General features: G+C 35.9%; 1 protein-coding gene across 4 annotated transcripts in view; it reads left to right on the top strand.

The window, feature by feature from the left end:
• The window catches only part of GRM5 (glutamate metabotropic receptor 5), a 468,644-nt gene that overhangs the window by 160,354 nt on the left and 288,375 nt on the right, over positions 1-19,915 (top strand). For all 4 annotated transcript variants that reach the window (XM_044752744.2, XM_070490466.1, XM_044752743.2 and 1 more), the window contains exon 3: positions 18,676-18,925. In XM_044752744.2, the coding sequence (XP_044608679.1) occupies positions 18,676-18,925 (250 nt within the window). The remainder of the gene's footprint in view (positions 1-18,675; positions 18,926-19,915) is intronic.

Genomic DNA, 19,915 nt, shown 5'->3' on the forward strand with positions numbered 1-19,915 from the left:
CCTGTGGCTTGTCTTTAAATTCTGAGAGTATCTTTCACAGAGCAAAGGTGTTTCATTTGGATGAAGTCCAATATATCAATGTTGTTTTAATTTTATGAATCACGTCTTGGTATGATATCTAAGAATTATTTTTCTACTCCAGGTCACAAACACACTCTCTTGTTTTCTTTAAGAATACTTATAGTTTTAGGTTTTATATTTACATCTATTACTCATTTAAGTTAATTTTTAATAAAGTATAATGTTTGTGTAGAGGTCCATTTCTTTAGATACAGATGTTCCAGCACAATTTGTCGAAAAGACCATCCTTTCTCCTTTAAATTGCCTTTGCAACTAAGTCAAACACCAATTTTCTGTATGTCTTTGGGTCTATTTCTAGACTCGCCTTCTATTCCATTGATCTGTGTGCCTATTTCACCAATATTGGTGGATCAGTATAACTTTATAGCCTTGATATCAGGCAGAGTGAATGCTCCGCATTTGTTCTTTTTCAATTTTCATCTATTCCAGGTCCTTTGCCTTTCCATATTAATTTTATGAACTTGTCACTATTTACAAAAAAACTTCTGTTGGAATTTTTATGAGAATTGTATTGAGTCTATGGATAAAGTTTGGGAAAAATGACATCTTAACAGTATTGAGTTTTCCAATTCATGAACATATGTATCTCTCCATTTGTTTAGATCTTACTGATTTATTTCATCCATGTTTTGTAGTTTTCAGTACACAGATCCTGCACTATTTTGTTTGGATATGCTTTATATCTAAGGATTTAATTGATGTAGGGTGCTACTGTAAACACCCGCTGCTGTTTAAACTTTGAATTCCAAATTCCAGTCTGCTGCACTTTATTATACTATATATCAAATTGTTATTTCCGCTTTAAGTGAGCATTTCTTCTTTTCTTTTTTACTGTGTTGTATACTTCTCAAAGGCATGGACTGTTTCAACCTTCTGTATATGCCTCTCAGTGCCCAGGGCCTTCTAATGTAAATGCTCATATTTACTGTTTAATTTTTTATCTGTTTATCCTTCAGTTTATTGTCATTTAATGGGAGTGTTTAGGATTAAAGCACTGCAATAGCATGCCTTTTCCTACAAAGATAGATCTGATTAGCTTAAAATATTTTACATGATGTATTTTGCTTTCATTAATATTCAGAATATAATTAACATATGAAATTATTTCCATCTATTCTAAAAGAGCTCCCATTTAAAATATAGAGGTCTTGAAGGAGAAAAAATTGGTATTTCACCTTAAATTATTGTGAATTTATCTTTTAGAAGACTCACTTCAATAAAATATAAATTTTAAATTATACCTTATTTCCATTATTTCTCTGTATTATAATTCTTGGATGATTGAATTTATCTCATCACATTGTGTTTGTGCATTGTTTCCTGTATCTTGACATACTTTTTTTCTTGGCTATTAATTTTTTCTCATTATTCTTTGCATATATGATAATATAATATCTTCTGGAACATGTAGCTCTCATTAGTCTCACAAATATTTCCAGGAATACCCTGACAATGCTAAATAATGTTAATTTCTTCCTTTCTGTCCTTCTCATTTTTCTTCTAAATGAAAATGTAGGGTTTTCTAATAGCAAAGCGCTAATTAGATTTATACATTTCTGGATGATATAATGGAAAGAGCACTTGATAAATACCAGAAGCCTAATTTCTATTCCTAACATTTATTAGTTTTGTGAGCTTTAGCAAGTTACTGAAGTCTTCTGAACTTCAGTTTCTTTACTATATATTGTGCATAATAATCTCTAACTCATTCTCCCATGGTTATTATGGAGTTATAATATATTTAACTGCCAATAAAATGCAGGCGAAGTCATTTAGTTTAAAATTATAGCCATTGGTTTAATATCTGTAAATTCTTTTTCAGTAAATAGCATTTTATATTACGCTGAAGAGTGGAAATATCACACAAATGAAATCTTCCTTAATGTGCCAGTGCCTTTCTTGCTAATGTCGACTTCCCTGACTTAGGTTGGTTGCCTCCTTCCTTTCTCTTCTGTATACTAGAATTGGCCGTCTGTACATACTATCAATACCTCCTATTTCTCATGTTACCTTTTGCACTCTAAAGTCTGGTCAGCGCTCCACTGCTCCATGTAATACCAAACACTGTTTTCTTCTGTTGACCTTAAAAATAAAGTAGCCAGTTTTTTTTTTTTTTTTTTTTTTTTTTACCAACAAAACGAGTTTATTCTAGACTAGCCAAAGAATTGCAACTTGGGATCTGCATGCTATAGCAGATGGTAGGCAAATCCAGCAAGCAAAGGAGAGGAATGTTATTTTCTAGAGAAAAAGGAGGAAGTTGGGAGGAATTGTTTTGAAGGAAAGTCTATTGGAGGAAAGCAAGAGTTCAGGGTGATGACAAGTTCTCATTGGCTTAGGTCCTGGGGTAGTCGATTTCCTCCAGGAGACGCAATGCATATTTTTCCTGCTGAAGCCTGTGATTGACTGTTCTTTCTGTGGAGGATCCTTCTTGTTGGGGGTCTGTAATTGACAATCCTTCCTGTATTGACCTTGAGTGGTAGTGCTTGGGCACCCCCCTTCTGGCCTCATAACTTCACTTTAAATGAGGTTTCTCTGTTAGTTTTCACACTAAGTTCTTAGAAGTGCCTTTATGGTTAACTCTTTTTTCTCCATTTCTGCTACCTGTATCCTATTTCAGGCGCTTGTCTTCTCACAATTGGATTCCTTCAATAACTTCTCAAAAAAATCTCTCACTCCATTCTTGCCTTCAATCATTGCTACAAACCAATTCCAGAAAAATATTTTTTAAATACTATTTTCATTATGCAATTTTCCTGCTTGAAACATAAAATGGTTTTATTTTCTGCTGTATTAGGTTGAAACTTTCTGCCTGGCTTTGAAACCTCTCTGTATTTTAGTACTTTCTCCCATTGCTACCCACATGGACCCTGTGATTCAGAAAAATCTGATGACAACCACAAACATATTTATATCCATTATCCCTTCCCTCAACCCCAGATAAACGGTTGTCCCATATCTGGAATTCTCTCTCCTCTACTAAAGTAATTATTTTTTCTACCCTTCCTTTGTGATTTAACTAAAGCTAACCATGGATTCATTTATTACTGTATCTTAGTCAGAACTCTATCATTGTAAGTGATAGAAATTAAAATCAAGCTAGCTTAAGCGGAAAAGGGCATTTATTTATTTATGTAATCATAAGGTCAGGGATATAGTAAGCTAACAAGTCCAATCAGGAGCCCAATGCTGACAGATTCACTCTCCCCACTCTTAATTCCTCTCTTTCATAGAGGCATCATTCTCTCTTTTCACTTCTTCATGAGACTAGAACCATGGCTGTTGACTACTCTTGGCTCACATTTTTGCAGAGAATGAAGAGATTTTTCAGAGAATAAAGAGATTCCCTACAGTAGCTTGAGTTTGAGAAATTCAAGCAAAAGTCTTGATGACCAGTTTAGGTAACATCTCACCCCTTTAGGCCAATCACTGAGGCCAGGGGGCTGAAGAGCTGCAAGTATAAAGTGGATGATCTCTTCATCTCAACTAAACAGAGAGGTAGGGGAAAAGGGACTATGCACAGACATGGCGCTGAGACACTTCTTGGAAGCTGGGCAGACACCACGTTTGTATCAACAAGAATGAGTTCTTAGTATACTTAGAGCATGACCATGGTCATTTCCTTTTTCATAACTGGCCTACAATTCTGTGAGCTCATGACCCAACATAGTCCTGAATCCTAGGGTTATTTCTAAAATTGTCTCGCTTTTTCAAGACAAAGTTAGGAATAGATTTGACTCCCATTTCAGGGATTTCTCTCAGCCAGAAGGGCCCCCTGGAGGCCTGGGAAGAATAAGCCATACTGGCAGCCTCTATATGCATCAGAGAATAACTTGCTATTCCTGTGTGTCAGGTAATCCCAAATGGTTTACTACACTCTCGTATCCCAAAGGTATGATTAAAGGATTAGAGTGTGGGGAGAAGAGCAGACATTAGTGCAACAGAGTGAAAAAAGCCAACACTTTGGTATTATCGTGAAACTTCATCAGCAGCAAAATGAGGACAAGAGAATTGGACCATGAGTGATTTTATTAAAACACTGGGTGAATCCAATCAAGATGCTTTAGCTATTAAGTTCCCCGATGACGGAGGTTATGTCTGTTCTAATTTGCTTTGTGAGGTACCTACATAGGCAACAGGGATTGGGATCATGTTTTTAAGAAACACTGAAATTTTGTTACTTTGTAGCAACACTCTTGAACGCTCAGTGCACCACCATATCTAATGAGCAGCTTCAGTTTTACATCTCTCGGAAGAATGCTCACCAATAGTTGAATTTACATTTGCCAGGCAGCTAAGCAGAGATACAGGTTGGGAACTGGGGATGTTAGCTGAAGCATCGAGAACAGAGGCAACAACATAGGGAGAGTTTCTATTAAGAGGAGCTGATCGTAGACAGTGATGGCAAAACACTAGCATCTAAGAAAAAGTACTTATAGAAAAATAACTTATAAAGCTATGTATGATTAATAAAAGGACTACTTGTTGACCCTTTCTTATGTGCCAGACTTGACTCTAAGCATTTCGTATGCAAAATCGCATGTAATCATAACCACTTTATGAGAATTTTATAAATGAGGAGACAAAGGCCAAGAGAGCTTACGTAACTTGCTCAAACACTGAAATTAGTAAGTGACAGAGCCAGGATGTGAACCCAGGTTTGATTAATTCAAGTGAGCCTACCTTTAGAGAAATTGTCTCTTTTTTTTGACTTTTGATAGGTTTGCTTTATTTTAACCTTGGTTTATGACAGTGTATAAATTTCAGGTGTACATCATTATATTGCTATTTCTGTGTGGACTACATCATCTTCACCACCCAGAAACCATTCATCACCACACATGTACCCAGTCACCTCTTTCACCCTCCTGCCTCCCCCCTTCCCCTCTCGTAACCACCAATCTGATCTCTGTATCTATATGTTTGCTTGTTGTTGTTGTTTTTATTAGAGCCATTTTCTTAAGACCTGTTTTGTGACTATTAGGAAAAAAAAAACTCTGAGAGAGCTAAGACAGGAACTAACTTTTGTGAGTATTGGTTTTGTGCCAGACATTGGGCTGGTGGGTGTCCTACCATATCTTATGTGATTGTAACTGAAACTGAATCACAGAGACATTTAAATAACTTGTCTAAGCTCATGTATCTAGGAAATGGCAGATATACAAGAATCAAACTCAGTCCACGTATTGCAAAGGCCAATGTCCTTTCCAAATATCATGATGCCTCTGACAACAAAATTATATTCATTTTTAGCTTGCCTTAGGATTTGGGTGCCTTTTGTAACTGGAAGTGGTGGTCAGCTGCAGAGGGCTGTGTCAGTCTGCTAGGGCAGCCGTAACAAAGAACCAGAAACTGAGTGGCTTAAACAACAGAAATTTATTTCTTCGCAGTTCTGGAGGCTGGAAGTCTAAGATCAGTATGGTAGGAGGGATAGTTTCTTCTTAAGACCTTCCTCCTTGGCTTGTGGTGGCCATCTTCTCCCTGTGTCCTCACGTGGTCTTCCTTTTGTGCATGTCTCTGTCCTATCTCCTCTTATAAGGACACCAATCATATTGGATTTGGGACCACCCACAGGACTTCATTTTACCTCAATTACCTCTTCAAAGGTCCTATCTCCAAATATAGTCACATTCTGAGGTACTAGGGGTTAGGATTTCAATACATGAATTTTGGGGACACACAATTCAGCCCATAACAAGGGCACATGGTACTCTGGGAACACGACAAGAACTGAAAACATAGGCTGATATCGGATATTATGTCCACTGCCGCCACTGTCAGGTTACCATCATTTCTCACCTGGACGTGCATTAACCTCCTAAGCTTCCTGCTTCTTCTCTTATCAAATCTAACATGAAGTAAGAATTTGTCAGTGTTTTTTCTTAAAGGACCACATAGCGTAATTACAAAGACCATCAATCACTTCGTAGTCCACATGAACACCAACCAACCCCTCCAAGTTATATTGGAAAGAGGCCTTGCATGCTGTCATGTCTTTGTTTCCATTGTCAGCATCCTCATTTAGTCCCTCATTACTTCTAAACTTTGTAATTACGATATTCTGTTGTTTCTCTCTGGACCACCACTCCACTCTCTTGTCTCATTGCTAGTGTACTCTTTCTTAGTGCAGTTCTGATAACGTCACCTGCCCTCTCAAACCCCTTCTGTTTGCCTCTTTATCTATCAATTTAGGGCCTCCGCATTGTGATTCTAGCTTGCTTCTGGTCCTCCCTTCTTGTAGCCTCTGTGATGGGAAGACTGGATCTTCACCACTCTTACCCTCTTCAACCTGCCTGTGCTCATTCTGTTTGCTCCATCGGGAATACCATCTCCTGATTGCCAAAATCCACTCCTTCTGCAAGACCCAACTTAAATTCTACTTCATGAGCAGACGTCCTCCTGACACACCCAATCAGAAATGGTGTGATCTTCCTCTTTCTAATACTGAACTTTCACCTTTACCGTATTGGATCTTTTTACAAAGGGAGACTCTATTACAGCCACTGTAACCCCAGTGACCCTTTCAAAGTCCTGGAGTTACTGAAAATAGGACAGACACCATTGCCCAGCAGAATCTTAGCAGATTTTATTGGTCCAGTGTTGTGCTGGCAGCAGGTCACAGAGGTATGCACAAGGAATTGTTTAATTTTTAATAACATGTTGTTAAGCACAGCATTATTAAAAATTAAATTATATAAATGTATAATTAAATAAATTGTTTTTAAAGTAAAATGAATTCTAATTAAAAATAAATTATTTCTATTTATTTGGCCACAGTTTACTGTTTTCTAGACTCTTTGCAGCTATAGTATCTATATGGTCAATATACTATATACTGTTGTGCTACTGTGCAGCTCCTTCCAAGTCCGTGCTCAATGACGTCACATTGGTAGCTTGAAATTGGTCATGGCAGGAATATTGACACCATGGAAACTGCTGCACTGAAAATCAGGCCTTAATTTTTATCATCTAGACTGGAAAAAGTGATGGAGAAAAGGTTAACAATTCAGATTATATTTAAAAGCGTGTCAGGTCTGTAGCCATCATATTGTGAATAGCACAATATGTAAAGAAATATTCTGCCAATATTTGAAACTATTTTCTGTTTCAGTAAAGAAGTCACTTGTGTCATTAATTGGTGAGCAATGTTCTGACATACGACTTATTTGGTTCCACTTTCATCAAACGCTATCTCCTTGCTCTATCCAAGGCACAAGTTACTAAGGTGTGCTGCACTTAATCGTAGATCTTGTCTTAGTCCAGCTCAGCCCTTTTGGATCACAATGAACACAGAGTATCTTCAATACCAGAGCTGCTTTGCACAGCTGTTCATAGTAGATGCTCAATAATAATTTATTAATGAAAAGTCAATGAACCTCGAAGGCATTATGCTAAGTGAAATATGTCAAGCAGAGAAGAACAAATACTGTACAATTTCACTTATGCATGGAATCTGAAAAAGCCAAACTCATAGAAACAGGGAGTAAAAATGGTGGTGGCCAGGACCTGGAGTGGGGAGGAAATGGGGAGATGTTGGTCAAAGAGTACAAACTTCCTATTATAAGATGAATAAGTTCTGAGGATCTAATATACAGCACAGTGACTATAGTTAACAATATTTGAAAGTGTGTATTGTATACTTGAAAGTTGCTAACAGAGTAGATCTTAAACATTCTCACCAAAAAAACCCAAAAAGGTAACTGTGAGGTGATGGATGTGTTAACTAACCTTATGGTGGTATTCACTTCACAATATATATGTATATCAAATCATCACATTTATATCTCAAATTTACACAAGTGTTATATGTCAATTATGTCTCAATAAAACTAGGGAAGAAAGTCAACACTCATTTTCTAAAATGCATTTATTCAACAACTACTTAGGCCACTGAGGCTCTGAAGAAAAAAGAGTAATTAGGATGTAACCCCTTTTGCTGATTAGTTCACAGTCTCTTAGGAAGTCAAACAAATAATTACAATAAAACATGACAAATCCTGTGACATTGGAGTGGGGGTGGATGATGAGAACACAGTAGGAGATATCTATTTAGAACTGGAAAGTTAGAAAATTCTGTCACTTTCTGCTGAATCTTGAAGTAAGAGTAGGAATTAGCTAAACAGAAGAATATCTCAGGAAAAGGGTGTTTATGTGAAATTTAGAGAAGTGGAAAAGCATGGTGTATTTGGTGATCTATATATTCTTTGGTATGGCTGAAGCATGTGCTATATAACTAAAGAAAAGGCAAGTAGTGAGGCTGGAGAAGGATGTTAGATGTCATAACGTGTCCTAAGAAGTTTAGCTTCTACCCTGAGATGTATAGAATATAAATCTTTTTGTATGTATAATTCAGTACTGTCTCACAAAGACAAAATACTAGCCATGTGTGTAATTTTAAGAACGGGTAAAAAGAAACAGTGAAATTAATTTTAAGAATACATTACATTTTATTTAACCCAATACATCTGAAATTTTATCATTTCAACATGTAAGCAATATTATAAAATATTAATGGGATATTTTACCTTCTTTTTTTCATACTCAGTCTTTGAAACTGATTTTTGTTTTACGCTGACATAATATCTCAATTTGAATTAGCCACATGTCAAATGCTCAAAGCCACATGTGGCCAATGGCTACCATATTGCACAGCACCAGTCTAAACTACAGATGATGGTCATGAAGGTCATAATCCTGGAACATAGCACAGCTGACCCACTCCTGAATGAACCTCAAAATTTGACAACAGCACAACCATTGCACTACATTTCAGTTCTTTCTGCTCATTTCTGAATCCTGCAGTAAATGATGGTCCAGATAGATAGTTCCAAACTGAGTCCCTCATTTCAGTACTGTGGGAGTTACTGAGTCCTTCTGGAGGGAATCTAGCAGCCACAGAACCCAGACAGTGCAGATCTAAACCAGAGAAGGTGGTGGCAGGCCAAGGAGTTGCTGTCAAAGAAGTTACTTCCTTTCAGCAAAAGCTGTCAAGTTTGAACAGCTTTGGCTGTGCTACAGAGGGTTTTCTGCCTTCAGCTGGTGATGGGAGAATTTCTGGGGTTGTCATTAGATCCAGTTAGAATCAAGGATCAGAGGTGACTAGAGAGCTAAAACAGGCACAGTGAATAACTCACCATCCCATCCAACCTATTGACATACAGTTCCATATAGACTTTTGTCCTTTCTGTGGAAATGGAATCACTCTTAATGAGACTTGCACTGCCAGCTTCAGCTGTGAAGTTGACAGCTTACAAAGAAAGCAGAAGGAAGCTGAATTCTGGAGGGTTAGAATGGGAATCTGGGTCAAGCTTTTGTCTCAACTTTTTATTGTCCTCTGGGAAGAATAGCCAGAAAAATAAACAAATCAAAAACTCCGTTATTTTTGAGACGATGAATAAAATGATTTTTTTCATTGTGCAAATCTCAATTTAAGATATTTTAACAAGGTAATAACTAAAATACTACAGAATTTGTAATATCAAAATCAATTTTTCTCTTTCCTCTGTCCCTCTGAAGTCCTTCCTTCCTCTCCAGCAAAGATTTAATTAAGTAACTAATAATAGATGATACAATGTGTCTGTTTCCAAAAGGTCCCTGTTATTTTACAAGCCTTTGTCCATAGAAAAACTGAAAGTGAGCATTGCGTATTTTGCAGGAAGTCTTTGAGATTTGAACACCAATTCTCAGCAATGATGTGGATTGGATCAATTAATGCTGAATCATGTACGTCTATAATATTTCTGGTAATTAAGTGAAAAACTTATTTGTTAAATAATATATTTGCTGAGATGAATTCAATTCAGTAGTATCTGGAATTGGCTCCAAATGAAACATTTAATGGTGGGTAAGTGCCTTTGGAAGAACCACACAACTAAATTGAACAATTCTCACTTAGTGCTCTAAGGGTAATAATCTACTGGAGGAAAAGAACATGGGCTTTGAAATTTGACAGATGAAGATTGCAATTCCAGCTCTTCTGCTCACTTGCTGTCAATTATTTGGGAAATTGACTTGGGATAAACACTTTATTTATAAATGTGGGAAATAATCACTTCCTCAAGATTGACTGGTTTAAATTAATAATAACATTATTATTATTATTATTTGAAGTGACTAGTGCAGTTCTTGGTAGATATTGTTATTAATCTTTTGCCAGTTAATTCCACAGGATCTAGATAAAGGTAGGTGGTGGTGATGATGATGGTGATAAAAACTCTCATGTATTGAGTGCTTACTGTGCCCCATGTTCTGGGCTAAGCACCTTCCCTAAGGTAGTCCTACCTAAAAATAAGCGGACAAAACCTCTCCTTTGATTTCTACATTTTCTTCCAATTATCACTATCCCTCTTTGCTCTTCTTCACTGCCAAGTGTCTCAAAAAAGTTGTGTAGGTATATTGTCTTCACTGTGTTATTCCCTTTCACACACAGCCTGCTCCTGTATGGCTTCTGCTATGTTGCCAAGATCAATGGATTTTTTTCACTATGCATCTTACTTTAATATTCACACAGTTATTGTATAAAAGAAAAATGAAAGCACTTTGTTATCTTGGTTTCCATAATGATACATTTTCTTGGTTTCTTCTTCTCCATTGTCTTTGTCAGCTTTTCCTTCTCAATTAATATATAAATATTTGAATTCTTTAGGGTATAATAGCTCTGTTCTCTTTACAGCCTACACTTTCATCCATTACTGTTGATGATGATCCCAAATAGTTCCAATTTAGACTTCTCTGAGCCAGAATGTCTTTATTCAACTTTATATTTGGCATTTCTACTTAGATATTTCACAGAAATTTGAAAATAAATTCTAAAAGTTGATCTTTTTTCTCTAAATTTGGTTCGCTTTCAGTTTTTGTCTAACTCAGTTAGTTACACTCAACTGTATGAACTAGATTTCCTGGAGGGAGTAGCCACAACTTTTGTTTCCAAGGCTCGGTTACCTATGGTATGGAACCAAAGATGGCACTCAGATTTGTTGTACTTGACAGGTATGACAGTAATATTATAACTCTCATATATTCTTATTTCATTGATTTTTTTCATTTCCTCTACCATGGAGGAATTTTTATAGTCAAGTTGTACCTTTAATTTTGAGATGAAACTTCCTTTTCTAGCCCCATTCCTGGCAGCCAGAAAAGAAATTCACCAACATAGTATACCACTCAGCAAACTTGGCACATACTTTTCTAACACCATCCAATAGCCCTGTTTAGTATCTCCATAACTAATATTTTATACATATAGTTCAAATTCCAAGTTACTAAATTTTGGTATACTAGCTATTTTTTTCCTGCTGAATTCATTATTAGTGTATTGCTCAAATGATGCTTACATAATCCATGACTAGAGTAATGCCTAAAGTGAATTTGCTAAATGAGATCCTTCTAGTACCTCCAGTAATAAAACACTCTGGATGAGATCCAATAATGTCCTACCTTACACTGAATGTTGTGCTGCATGGGTCATGTCATGGAAAGACTCCAGGGTAAGATTTGAAATAATTCACCAAAACTTGGAAAGCTGTTTCTTAGCCAAGGTTTTCACAGCAAAAGCATTCATAATAATTCATGGAATCTTGATGAGAGTACATGATAGATGATGATAAGTTTTTGCTCCAGTCCTTTAGTTCTAAAATTTTTCCATTAATCATATGTCTAGCATCTCAAACACCTAGATCTGACTTCTATGACTGTGTTTAGGAATATTCCTTGGGCCACTTAACTTCCTTCTTTCTCTCCATTCAACAAAAATATGTATATGTGTTCTTTGTGTTTTGAGTATAGAAATATCTACCTTGAAGAACTTTATGTCTAGTAGCAGGAGGCAAATATAAACAAGTGCGTGCAATGTAGAGTTTGAAATAGCTATACTGGCACGTATGACTGTAATGGGAAAAAGACATTTAAAAAGAGAGAAACGTATTTATAAAAGAGATAGTAATAAAATTTCTCTCTCTGGCTTTGCCCCTCCTGCCTGTTTTAGCTAACCACCAGCTTAACTAAGACACAGCCCACTCAATATGGGCAGTTTTGGTTGAGATCCATTGATGAATATTTATGACCCCACGAAAGGACGGGAAGTGGTAATTAGATACTGATTGATTTATCCTGCCCAGGCATATTTTGGGGGGATGGTATCATGCCAGGCAGTAACTTCTATGAAAAATGGCAGCATTTTCCTTCACTAAAAGTTGTCAATATAATGCCTTGTTTATAATAACAACAGGATATTAGTAGTAAACGCCATTTGGAAGGTGTTTTTAAATTACTGTTTATATTGAGAATCTTCATTTCCTTTTTGGCAAGAGATAATTTGAGCCAACTAAAAGGAAAAAAACATTCCAGTGTGGAAGGCCAAGTTCAGTACTTTTCTTTAAAGTGCATTGATATTTCCTAAAGTGAATACTTTTTGAAAGAGTAGTTCTTACATTTTTTTAGCATCCACTTGATGATTGTATTTGAACAAATAAATTTACTCTTCCCAAATTTTACTCTTTACCTATATTTCTGTACCACATTTTCTGTTCGAGAAATCCCTGAGTGCCTATTATGTGATGCTATGTAGTTAAATAAGTGCATTTACTACCCTTTAAAGGCTTACAGTTTTGGAAAGTAGGATGTAGAAATATATCCAAAATATAATAAATAAATATATATAACATGTAACATATAAATATGTGAACATAATATAGAATACACAATATCCATGTTAAAGTGAGTCTAATTCCATGATGAAACACATTATAGGAAGATGTTAATATCCTGGATTGCATTTTTAATGAAGTTCTCAACATCAAATGAATCATTAGTATGATCAGCCTTGTCATAAAGGTGAAGGAACCATAATGATAAACTTTTCTAGCAATTATAAATAACAAAAATTATACTTTTCATGATTATAAAATAAATCAATAGGCTAAAATGTGTAAATATCTAGATTCTACCCTGTGCCCAGTATTACACTTGAACATAATTAATTAAGTAATTGATATCCATTGAAGGAATATCTAGGTTACACTATCCCTGAAAGGAGATCCTTGGAAAGCATGGTGGAGTAGGTCAGTTCTGTCATTCGCTGGGTGGCATTATGGAGAAGACGTGGTCTACATCCTAAATAAGTTTACAGTCTGAGCAATGGAATTGGACCAGAAAGAATGGGTAAGAATTCAACAGGGAGAAATGGGGGAAGAGTATTCCAGGTAGAAAGAATAACATGAATAAAAGTAGATAAGTTGGGAGCATGTGGGGTACCTAAGGTATGGATGGAAGGGCATACTAAGAGATAAGACCCAAAAAATAATGGTTAGTATGGTTTGAAAAAAAGAAACATAAGAAATGATAAAAGTTTATGTTACCACATAAGCTTCTGTGCAAGGAATAATGTAGGTCTGATTGTGGGGTAAGAAGTAGGAGTACAATAGAAAAAAGGAAAAGAATGTCAGAAGAAAGAAAATTTGTACCTTTTTTTGTATGACTCTATTAATTTTATTTTTATTCTCATCATCATTTTCCCAGACAAATGTAAGGTTTACAAATTTGCACCGTATCTCCAATGGATATTTTGCTAGAAAAATATCTCACTTACTAGATATATCCTCTCTATGTTTCCATACTTTACTATGTTTATCCAAACGTGGGTTTAAGCCACACTGGCACAGTAGTTACTAACAGTGAATTTGCACGACCTGAAAATAGCAGTTATCTATGGTTACACATTACATACTAAAGGATTGTTCAGTGCCTTTAAATATAAAGTTAAAATGAATTATGTTTCTCAGGTTGGAAGAAAGATTTAAAGTTATTCTTTAGAAGTCTTGTTTTCAATGTGTACTTTGTAGGCCCAAATGGAGGCAGATACTTCCAGGTTCCGGCTGACACAATCCAGGTCAAACAGTACTAATGAAGGCAACCAGCTTTAAAAAGTAATTGAGGCTGAAATATTGGAATCTGTTATTATCCAGGAGAATACTGAAGTCCTTAGGAAAAAATCCAGATGTTTTGACCATTACACAACTCTGTTCTTCAAGTTGTAAGTGGAATATTATGTAATCGTTCATTAAAGCAATACATTCTAGACAAAAATGTTGCAATTCTGATTTTAGATCTATAATCAATTGGATAATTATTTTCATCTGGCAAATTCCTCATAGGTATTGATTACTTTGTACTGCTCATTCATTCATTTATTGTTTTATTCAACTTGTGCTAGTTATCTTCCAGGCCCCTGTGAGGAATTAAGAATACAAAAGTGAATAACGTATCCTGAAGCAATATACAGTCTTGTAGGAGCAGAGACAAGTGAAGACAATTTTCTATTGTAATGAGGCACAAAGGAAGGGGTACATAGGAAGGTTAGGCAAGACTTTGCAGAGGAATTTCTTGAACTTGATATTGAAGGATCACTAAGTAGGAGGTCATTCGACGAGAGGAAGGAGCATTAACTGGACTTTTCTGTTTTTGTTTTGATATGTGACATCTTGTGGAAACCACTTCTGTTCTAAAGTCTTCTGGTATACTAAAGATGACTCACATGATCTTAAAAGCACCTATTCTTAGAATAAATGTGAATTAAGCATTCTACCATGGGCTTCAGAATTGCTTTTTCAAGTTATAAGAAAAAGAATAACCCTGGTCCTATTTTACATTTGCATGCAGTAGGCCCCCATTCTGTGGTTGAAATGGAAAAAAGAACATGTACAAATTAAACAGCTTTGGAAAATAATGTGGCCAAATCCAACTGATGTGATAGAAACCTGGAACCAAAACAAAATGCTAAGTAATCATTTGAAATAAAATTTGATTCTAATTAGTTTTTCCCTATGCTATTTACAAAATTAGCTACCTACAAATTCCTAAGTTATTTTCATAATAGTAAGAGTATAACAATAATTGCATGTGGGTATATCTCACTGGAAACATAGGAAGTAATCTAAAAGTTATAAGTTAATATTTACTTTTTTTAGATTTGTTTCAAGGAAATTTTAGAAAAATTTTATCCTCAGTATCAGCATGCTGAATTTCTTTATTCAGTGATGTTCTCTTGGCATTTTATTTAAAATTTTATGCATCTGCTCTCCAATTTCAATAACTTTTAAGAATATTATTTAAATTTTTTTCATCAAACTTGTTTTTTCATGTTTTTTAAAATTAAATAATGTAGAAGGGCTTAAAGTAAAAAGAGCATTTTAGGCTTTTTGGATTTTTCCTGGTTTTCACCTCCACATCTCTAACTAGCATGACTACATATTTTCTTTTTTTTAAATGTCTACTTTTTAATTTATGGACAGTAGACATTATCTCTTAACTCATGTATCTTCTCATTTCTTCTTAATATAGTTATATTATTAGATTAGTCCTCATTTACTTTTTGTAGCTTGAAATGATTCCCTTGATCATCTCTCTTTTGTTTTCTGTACATCTTGACTACCAAACGGTGAGCGAGGGATTTTAATTCTCTTTCCCTTCCCATTAGCTCTCCCTGCTTCCACCTCTCAACCTACAGTCTTTCTCTTTAACTTTCATTGTAAAGGTTCATAAAGATATATTGTATTGTGTAATGTTTTCCACTCTGTATATATATGGATTCTTAAAGTTGACAATCAATAATTAACATTTACATCATTATAACTAAAAATAGTGTGAGCTAAGAGTAAGAGTCAAGTTGGGCTATAATTACACTTTCTTGTAATTTCAAATCACAAACCCTCTGCTGCTTGAAGAAGACTATCTGATGGATTCCTTCTTACTTCCACCAGTCAATTAAAATGAAGTCACATGTTAGTTTCATATTTGACACCCTATCTTCCTTTCTCGAGCACTTTTGTTTCTCTGTTGAAAAAATAAATCTTTGCTTCCTCAGCTTTTACCTCTTTCTATACATTGCTTGAAATCTATTTCATTGTCTTTGAGAAGCCTATGAACTTTTTTTGTAGTTTCTCCTTTATTTTTAAATGTATAATTCCAGAATACAGTTTTTATGTCAGCTACTGAAAATCTCAACACTTCAGGCTTCCCAATTTTGGGGGGATATTTGGAATACACATTGCCATTTTTAATTCCCTGTTTACAATGTGTTTCTTTTATTAAGTCAAAATTATTATTCTGCAGAATTTTTATGTCACACATATATTAAAACTGTTTCCTATTTTAATTTTAAAGAGTACTGTTTGGACTTTGCTCTGAGAAAATTGTATTTGCTGCTGCTAGTTTAGGCTTATTCTTTTGTCTGATGTTTATTTTCAATGCCATTTGCTTCATTATTTGTTTTAGATGTTCCAGTAGATAGCAGCTTAAGTATGCCTAGAACATTCTTGATAATCCCAATAGGTGCAATTAATTGGGTTCAGGGTACCTATCAGATATTTTGCATATGTTAAATATAATATACAAAATACCCATATATTAAGCAGTGTTACCTCTGATTCTTAGGTGAGAAAGCTGAGATTTAGAGAGAGTATCCAAACTAAATTTGAACCCAGATCTCTAATAAGGAAGTTCTCCCCATATTAAAAGCTGCTTCTGTGTAACTTATTGTGTAAACAAAAGCAATGTTAAAACAAAGTTGTTAGGAGAGGCGCTAAAGATGATGAATTTGTCAGATTTTTGTTTGTTTCTTTAACTGTGAATGTATCGAGAATTTCCATTATTGCCATCACAATCACTGTGTACCTAATTTCAAATTATTTATGCAAATGTATCAGCATTAATCAAAGTATTAAGTGCAAGAGAGTAGGTTGAAAAATAGAGTTGGCTAAAAATAAATCAGATTACTCAGATTAGTATAAAACTAGTAATTTAGGCCCCTTGGCACACTTTTTAATTCAGAGAGAGCCCTTTAAACCTTGTTAATTGCAAAATAACTGCATTGCCCACCTGCCATCATGGTAGAGGCTTCTTGTTGTTTTAATTCTGGAGAAGAAGGAAAGATGCAGCTGGCCCACGGTGTTTTTGGCTGGGACTCAAGCTGGCCTGCTCTGCTTTGCCCTTTACAGTTTGTTCACGAAGAGAAAACTAGACAAATCTCCACCCTCCAAGTCTGAGGATCTCAATTGCAGCAAAGCCTCCGTGCTATAGCAGAGCACAGGCAGGGCCAGGAGTGAGCAGATGGGTGTTCAAACCGAGACTCCGCCACCTCCTTGCTAAATGTGAACTTCAGTTTTATCAGCTGTGAGAAGGTAATATACCTTTATCACAGAGTTGGTGTAAGGAGCAGTCAGCGAATATATATGAAGTGACTTTCCAAAATTCAAAATGTTATACAGATATAGTTATTTGTGTTATCTCTATTATATTCATATAATGAAACCTATGCAATTGAATGTCTTGTATCCACTTATTCATTGGAGATCTACTCCTCCTGATACTATTCCAATTCCCAGGTCTAGTTGACTGTTAGGCCAGTTACCTCCTTGTATGTCCTGCAGCTTGCTTGTCTTGTACTAGTCTCCTGTGTTCTTCAAATCAATCCCCTTCACCTACCTAATCTTTTGAAAACTCAGAAAATGAGCATTGGATGATTTACAGAGCCTTAAAAGGCTCCAAAAATATCTAAAATTGAAGCATCATGACCTTTAAATGGGAAAGAGAAATGCAGACATATTTGGGCCCCTGAGTATTCTAAAAGTCAGCCAAAGAAATGTAGAGGGAGTGGAATCTGCACTCTTAGATCTGTAAATGGAGTGCAGTCTTCGGCTGACTGGGTATGTCACTCTGGGCAAGTGTAAACTGACTGCCTCATCTGTTTTCTTATCTGTAGACTAGAGGCCATAATGCATACCTCAGTCTATTACTGTGAGAGTTAAATGAGATTGTGTATAAAGATCTTGGTACACTTCCCAGCATATAGTTGATTGTCAACATTGATCCTCGTTAATTTTAAAAAGACCAGCATCAGTCCCTACCCCCAGATTTTGCAAAGGACTTTGGAATTATTCCTCCATATCACTGACTTCCTAATGGTTGTAAAGAATGAAATTTAAGTATTTATCTAAGTTTATACATTTATCTGTTACAAGACTAAAATCTCAGTCAAGGATTTGGATTTTTCAGTTGGGATGAAACCATAAATTCTCATGATTACTGATGAAATATAATATACATAATATTCTATATAAGATATAATACGCTATAAGATATTTATATGACATCTATACTGTGTAAGGTATATGAGTTATACATATGTTCTGTGTCTTCAAACAGAAAAACCTGAATCAGAGTGAGATGATCCTATAATGAGAAACAAAGGCAAGTGAGATAGAATGAAAAAACAGCAGATAAATGTCTTCTATCATCTTACACTAGAATATGAGCTTTTTTGAGCCAAGGAGGGAGCTGAATTACTTGTACTTTTTATGTAATTCTCTCTCTCTCTGTGGAATTCTTTACAAGTTCAATGCATATGTGTATAATATAGCTCCGTTGTAAATTGCCCAAAATGAGCAAGTCAGTGAAAGAGCAAAAACTCATTCAGGTATTTGGTTCCGAGTCCAACACTATCAAGTGACCTTCATGCTGCCAGCACTTCTGCATTCTAATTGCTCCCAGTGAATCCACCACTCTCATTTCACTACCTCTCTGCTTATCTATGTTTTTACACAGGCAACTATGGCGAAAGTGGGATGGAAGCTTTCAAAGATATGTCAGCCAAGGAAGGGATTTGCATCGCTCACTCTTATAAAATCTACAGCAATGCGGGGGAGCAGAGCTTCGATAAGCTGCTGAAGAAGCTCAGGAGTCACTTGCCCAAGGCCAGGGTGGTGGCTTGCTTCTGTGAGGGCATGACGGTGAGAGGTCTGCTGATGGCCATGAGGCGCCTGGGTCTGGCAGGAGAATTTCTGCTTCTGGGCAGGTGAGTGACAATGAGAAAATTCACACGGAGGTCATGCCGGGAATTTGGCAGCATCCAAGGGCATCTTTTGGCACAGAAGGACAGATGCTTTGGAATCTTAATCTGTGTAGTGGAGGTAGAGCTTAGATATCATAAAACACCAGAGCCCAGAGATAATCATGGAAAATAAGTAGATACGGCCACGTGCTGATTAATGACGATAACAGGAATCAACACATGAAAATGATGAGTCATTAAGTCCTCAGACAAAAAAGTGACTGTAAGGAAATGGGATGGGTTCTTAAATACTTGCTTAATTCCCTTGGGAAATAAAAACATTTTAAACTTTTTGCTCTTGCTTTTGAAATTGATTTTGAGAATGGCTACAGAAGTTTGCTTTATAGTATAGAATCATAGGATTTGGAGTTTGAAAGTGAGGAATTGCTTTTAGAACTAATTTTTTAAAGCCTTGGAAAATTGCCTTATTATTTTATATTGCAAAAGTGATATTACATTACCTGATCACCCACATTGTTACCTGACAAGTTTCTAAAAGATTGACTTCTACAAGGATTGACTTTAATTATATGGATAATCCATTTGATTGGCACAACTCAGCTCATTCCTTGCTGATGCTGTTGAATCAGTGTATTAGTCGGGGTTCTCCAGAGAAATAGAAACAGGAGTGTGTGGGTATATATAAATATATATAGAGAGAGAGACCCAGGAGAAGCAATGGTATAATTCTGGTCTGAAAGCTGGCAGGCCTGGGACCCAAGAAGAGCCGATGTTTCAGTTCAAGTCTGAAGGCCAGAAAAGACCAATGTCCCAACTCATGCCGTCATGTAGGAAGAGGTCCCTCTCACTCAGCCTTTTTGTTCTATTCAGGTCTTCAACTGATTGCATGAGGACCACTCACATTAGGGAGAGCAATCTGCATTCCTCAGTCTATAGATACAAATGTTAATCTCATCCAGAAACACCCTCATAGACACATCCAGAATAATCTTT

Source organism: Equus asinus, chromosome 20, assembly GCF_041296235.1.
Source record: "Equus asinus isolate D_3611 breed Donkey chromosome 20, EquAss-T2T_v2, whole genome shotgun sequence".
NCBI lineage: Eukaryota > Metazoa > Chordata > Mammalia > Perissodactyla > Equidae > Equus > Equus asinus.